Below are 5,857 nucleotides of genomic sequence, written 5' to 3'. Positions count from 1 at the left end.
TCATCAAAGTGTCTGGTAATAGGCAAATTGCAGTCCTGTGTCAGTCTGGGTGCACTGATGATGATTGTGAATGTGGGGAGGTGCCTGTGTGTGTGTGTCTGATGATGATTGGGAGGGACACAAAAAGGGTCAGAGGGGGCCGAGTCACGTTGGTCGACTTCCATCGGCTGCAGAGCTGCAGGTCGGCTCGTGTATAGATATGCGAGTGTGTGTGTGTGTGTGTGTGTGCTTGGACGGCACCTGTAATGGCTCCCAGCTGAGTCTCTCCTCCCCCTGGGATATGCTGGACTGTGTGTGTGTGTTTGTGTGTGTGTGTGTGTGTAATGAGGCACTGGCATGCGAGCGGCAGAAGGCCGCTTCCTCTACAGGTGACACCTTTGACCTCTCATCTGTTCCCTGTTGGAGAGGAAGAGGAGGAGGAGGGGTGGGATGGAAAAAGGAGGGACAGAGTGGAGAAGACACAAATATGACAGAGTCTGACACTGACAACACGTTAGAACTTACGACCTCTTTAATGGCTTTGCAACTTAATGTTACTGCATAGTATCCCCGGTGAATCTGCACTCAGAGGCAAACCCACAGAGTAAAGTTAAACACTAACGTAACGATGGATAACAAGGCAATGAAATGTAACGTCCAGATTTCTCTAAAGTCAAAGTAAAGCCTGACATGTAAAGCTCCCTTATGTTTACGAGTGTAACAGGACAAAGTGTCAGCAGGTCAGTGTGAGTAAGGCATCAACACCAGAGGTCATCTCGTCTTCAGTCATGCAGGTCGGTCACTTTAAACATATATATAGCACAAGAGAATAAATAATCAAATACATATATAAATTAAGTTTGTGAGGTACGAGCCATCAGACACACACAGCTGCTTCCTCTTCATCAGGGAGGAAGGCCAGGGTCAATCACTCAAATGTAGCTTAATCAGCACAGCAGGGTCAGATTGCTAATAAATATTCAGAATAAAATGTAAAAACACGAGCGTGCAAATCAACATCATGGATGCGCTCCATGTGATGAGGTCATTGGGGCTGTAAACAGGCATTTGGATCATCAGTCTGTTGAAACGGTGCTTGTTCATGTTCCTCACAGGAGAGCAAACCTGATACACAGCGGAGGGCAACTTCCTCAGTTGGCTCTAGACATGTTCCTCCTCTTCCTCCTCCTCTGCTGTGCATCCTCATTATCTTCTTCTTTTATTGACTTGAGTTTCTTCTCTACATCTGCTCGCGAAGTCTGGCCAGCCTCTGGGAGAGCTCGTCCTGACGGCAGCACACAACAAACAAAGGTAAGACTCACTCAAGAGAACAGAACTCTTATGGATCGGGACAGACTAAATATCTTCAGCCTCAAAGAACCCAGAGCACCAAGGCTGGACATGGTGAGAGGGGCCTTGTAGAGATGGAAACTATGGAACATAGTGTAACAAAACCCATTCACATCTCCTTCAATAATTACAAAAACTTGGCTGAAGAAATTAAGTAATAAAAGTCCAAATCTGTGTTTCTATGCTCCATCTGTTTGCACAGTGTGTTCCAAAATAGATATGCATCCATGTGCAACAATAGAGACTGACGACATGTGTACGCACGTGTGTACGCCCGTTTGTACGCCCGTGTGTAGGCATGTGTGTGTGTGTGTTACCTGTTCCGATGATGCTACAGATGAAGCCAGCGAGCTGGTCTGACCTTGAGGTAGCTCCATACCCAGATCCAACCTGATAGCAGTGCAAAACACAGAAGCAGATTATCGACAAAACAGAATTGTGACAACCGCACTAATGTCTCCATCCATCTCTGTCTGTGTGGAAGATAACACACTCACCCTGCTTCGTCCGCCATTTCATGCAACAGCGTATCCACTTCATTCTGTGGGGCAAACAAAACAAACACATAAGCGCCTGTCTCACAGCGCTGTGACCCTGCCTTCATATTCAGGTACAGAACAGAGGCGTGGTGACCTGAGGTGTGGTGAGCGTGGTGGTGCTGCTCATGGTGTCCTCCATCTGAGCCGTCTGCACATCCAGAGTCTCAAACTGGTGTTCAAACTTGTCCATTAACGCAGAGATCTGGATGGAGGAGATGGATGAAGGAATGAGGTTGTAGAAGAAGAAGCATGTGTGTGTTTGTGTGTGTTTGTGGGGGATCCTTTCTTACCTTCTCCAGGTTCATATTCTTCAGTGTAGCATCCATGGACTTCACCACTCCAGCCATGGATTTGCTGACCTGAAACCACATTAACTCAGAGTTCAAACCTTCTGTAGTCCTCTAACCTTCTACTGCTCTCATCTGCTGTGATTTAAAACACTGTAACAGCATCAAACATGGGAGAAGAAGAGTGAAATGAATTCCGTTAATGCAAAATGTAAGAATGTGCAGTATCATCATATGACCACTAGATGTCACTTTGACCCCTTTAACCGCGTAGAAGGCATTCACCACATCTCATCCAAACACAGTGTCCTCCAGAGAGAGAGAGAGAGAGGGAGAGGGAGAGAGCGAGCGAGCGAGCGAGAGAGAGAGAGAGAGAGAGAGAGAGAGAGAGAGAGATTATTCCTTCCAACAACTCTGGACTATATACTTAACAAGACAACATGTTAAAAATCCCCATTTTGCACGGCAATCTGGCAAAGAAAGGGAAAATATTCTTGCATCCTGATCCAAATCTGCCTCAGAATCTAATCATCTCTTCCTCCACACATCTCCCGGCGATCTGCTAAATGTAATCAAAGTCCATCAGATAAACGCTGATGAAAAGACAACGTCCACGGCGGAGGAAGAAGCAAATGAAAATGCTTCAGAATACTAACATAATATGGCCTCGTAGGACAGAAATGCCTCTTACTCAGGCTTATTTTGGCTTCATAGACAGATACGGGTTTCTCCTGATACAAAGAAGTGACTGATGGATCTAAGATGAGTGTCAAAGGCACAAAAAATAGTGGAAAGCAAAGGGAACATGCAGCGTCTATACCAGTCTAACTCTCAGCTCTGGGTAGGTGTGACGTCATAAAACTCTCATTTTCAACCTAATCAGTGCAAATAGGAGGTGATTTAATCAATGTGATCATATTTGGCTGGGATGTTTCATTTCGGTTCAAACAGTGTCAATCAGCTGCCGAGGCCATGTCAGACGTCACCAGGTTGCTATGGTGATATCAGAATTTCAAAAAGGCTGACAACAACGACAACTGTTTTAAGTGTTGACCTTTGACCCTGACCTGGTTCATGGTGACGGCCGTCTGGACCCTGGAGGCCACGGCGTCCACCCGGGCGCTCATCCTCAGGAAGTTGAGGGACTGGTTCTTCTGGCGGATGGCGTTCTCGGCGTGGATCCTGGCTACTTCCATGTTGCCCTTCTGGATAGCCTGAGTCAAGGGACAGAAGCTCACAGTCACTCACACACACATAATACTGACTCTACTGCTCCTGGATCTGTGGTTGAACTTTCCCACCTTTTTCACTTTGGCTTTCTCTGCTCTCTCCTCTTTGTCGCATCTCTTTGAGTTGCGCTGCAGCTCCTTGACGGCAAACTTAAGATTGAACAAATGTTCTGTTTGGTTTGTCAAGGTTTACCAGAATGAGCACTTAGGAATATGTTAGCATTAGAGCATTTTAGAGCACCTGAGGATATTTAAATTAATACCACGGAGGTTAATTCCTCTCAAATTACAGCTTACGGTAAATGTGTAACAAGACAGTCAAACAAACAGTCGCCGGAGTAATTTAAACTGGTTATTATCTGCTACTTTTTCTTGTGGTGGCCGGGAAAAAGTTGTGTTTGCCCGCTGAGCTAACGGAGCATGACGTTGGCATGATTAGCTCGCTACCCCATGCTACAATATGTTTGGCTAGCTCCTCCCGCTAACGACGACTAACTGTAGCCACTGTTATGTTTGTTCCACTTCACAGAATAGGATACTGTCCATTTTTGACATGTCGACGTTCTGTTTCTAGAAGGAATGCCGAGTCTGCTTGTGTAGAAAACAGACGACGGTTCCAGAAAAGTCGGCAATATACCACAGTTGTTTGTTATGATTTCTTCATACACCACGGAGAGTTTAAGGAGGGCAAGTGAATTCTCCTGTGCGCACTTCCGCCTTCGGGTTACGTCAAATCCAATGGTATGGACAGTTTCGTATTGTCCTTTGGTTTAAAAATGTCGTATGTCTGGTCTAACGTCATTTACGCTCTGGTATACATTTGCAGCATATCAACTAGATGGAATCAGATTTGAGAGAGTGTAGCGAATGTAAGAATGTTGAGACTGGCGCGTGTATTTAGCGCATGCGCAACAGTATGAACTTGGAGGCGCGCTGGGTTTACGTGATGAGAATTTAATACAGAGATAGTGTTTGGAATGGTCGGTTGAATACTTTCCTCGGTAGTTAATGCACCGATTAGTAGAATTTCATCTGTTAAGTGAATTTGTAAACAAGTATTGTGACGAATTTACATTTTTAAGTAAAGCTAAATTTGATATTTAAAGATTATTTCAAGGTCACATTTGAATATTATTTTTGTTTTCTTTGCACGAAAATTAAAATACACAAATAGATGTATGATGGTGAATACCTGGTTTTATTTCATTTGTTTATACACACTCAAGGTGACTGCTTAGATTTTCTGCAAAATGTCGGTTGCATCGTTAATGTCTGTTTGTGGGGAACCTTAATGAAGAGGGGAAAGGGCTCTTTAATCAATTTAGCAAACTGTTACACGGCACCAAACTGAATTATCTACAGAGATTAGGCAGCTGCTTCCATGTATACGACGATGATCCAGTCGCCGAAGCCTGAAATGTGAACTATCTTGATTTGAGATGATCTTTGGAGACGAACGATTCCATCTACCCTTCACCGTCGTCACATCACGAATTCGGGGGGCGTGCTCGCGCTTCGTACGTCATCGCCGTTGGAGAAGTGAACGGGCGCGCGTGTCCAAAACAGACAAGTTCCACCGCGGCTATAAATAGTTTGTACCCGGTATCGGTAGGTTGTTGTACACGTCTAGTGACGTCATCGGTGTTGTTTTGTCAAGGAGTAAATTGACCTTTTCAACGCAGGCACTTCCAACTGTGCGATCGCGTGTTTTCCTTCCATTTTTCCCACAAATAAAACTCACACACGGGATATTTATATTTTATCTGCATGGAGGAAAATTCTGCATTTGACGTGAATAGATAAATAAATAAATAAATCTGCATTTGATGGATTGTGAGCTGAGTGAAGCAGCAAATGAGACGTATGGAGATTTATAGTTTAGTCGATGAGGAGGAGGAGGAGGGTGATACGAGGAAACAGCATGACGCCTTAGAGAAGAGAGAGGGCCCCGGTGTGTACGTGCACCGGGCGACCGAGGCAGGATGGGGGGTGGCGGGGGATTAACGGCTGGGTCAGGGGGAGGGAGCAGCTGGATGACTCATACTGTATCTCCTGGTGCTCAGTATGGACACGCAGCATGTATGTGATGTGTGAGCTGTGATGTATGTGTGTGTGAGCTGAAGGATTGGGAAACGTTTCATCAATGGCCCCCCCCACCCAAAAAAATCAATGTTGAGTCTGTTGTGGCACGTTGAGCTGCTTCCTGGATATAAAGTGGTTTAAAGTGAGTTATTGCTCGTTCTGTCAGGAGGGAAATATCCACCAAACAAACTGTAAAAATGAGGCGTTGTAGGAAAAAGCAGCTGCCAGAGTGGACTGCCAGCGTCATAAATTGACTTAACAGCACATGTAGCCTCTCAGAACGCACTCCAGTAGCTGTATAAATGTGTAAACTGACTAACATTTAAACAGATTGAGGTCCTTTATAAAGCTAAACAGAGGGGGCTCCCTTATGCTGAGCATTTATTACATT

General features: G+C 45.0%; 1 protein-coding gene across 1 annotated transcript; it reads right to left on the bottom strand.

The window, feature by feature from the left end:
* Nucleotides 1-493: 493 nt before the first annotated feature.
* Nucleotides 494-4,073, bottom strand: LOC142992896 (charged multivesicular body protein 1b). The gene is made up of 8 exons (XM_076143442.1): nucleotides 3,924-4,073; nucleotides 3,457-3,554; nucleotides 3,223-3,369; nucleotides 2,159-2,227; nucleotides 1,963-2,070; nucleotides 1,827-1,870; nucleotides 1,647-1,719; nucleotides 494-1,264 (listed from the first exon to the last, which is right to left on the bottom strand). The coding sequence occupies exons 1-8, from the start codon at nucleotides 3,937-3,939 to the stop codon at nucleotides 1,220-1,222; spliced, it is 600 nt and encodes a 199-aa protein (XP_075999557.1). The 5' UTR covers nucleotides 3,940-4,073; the 3' UTR covers nucleotides 494-1,219.
* Between the last annotated feature and the right edge of the window lie 1,784 nt (nucleotides 4,074-5,857).

Source organism: Genypterus blacodes, unplaced genomic scaffold (assembly GCF_046128005.1).
Source record: "Genypterus blacodes isolate CSIRO-AG114 ecotype Tasmania unplaced genomic scaffold, CSIRO-AGI_Gbla_v1 ptg000024l_1, whole genome shotgun sequence".
Classification (NCBI taxonomy): domain Eukaryota; kingdom Metazoa; phylum Chordata; class Actinopteri; order Ophidiiformes; family Ophidiidae; genus Genypterus; species Genypterus blacodes.
The sequence above is the reverse complement of the archived record's forward strand: the minus strand, read 5'-3'. Positions and strand labels throughout refer to the sequence as shown.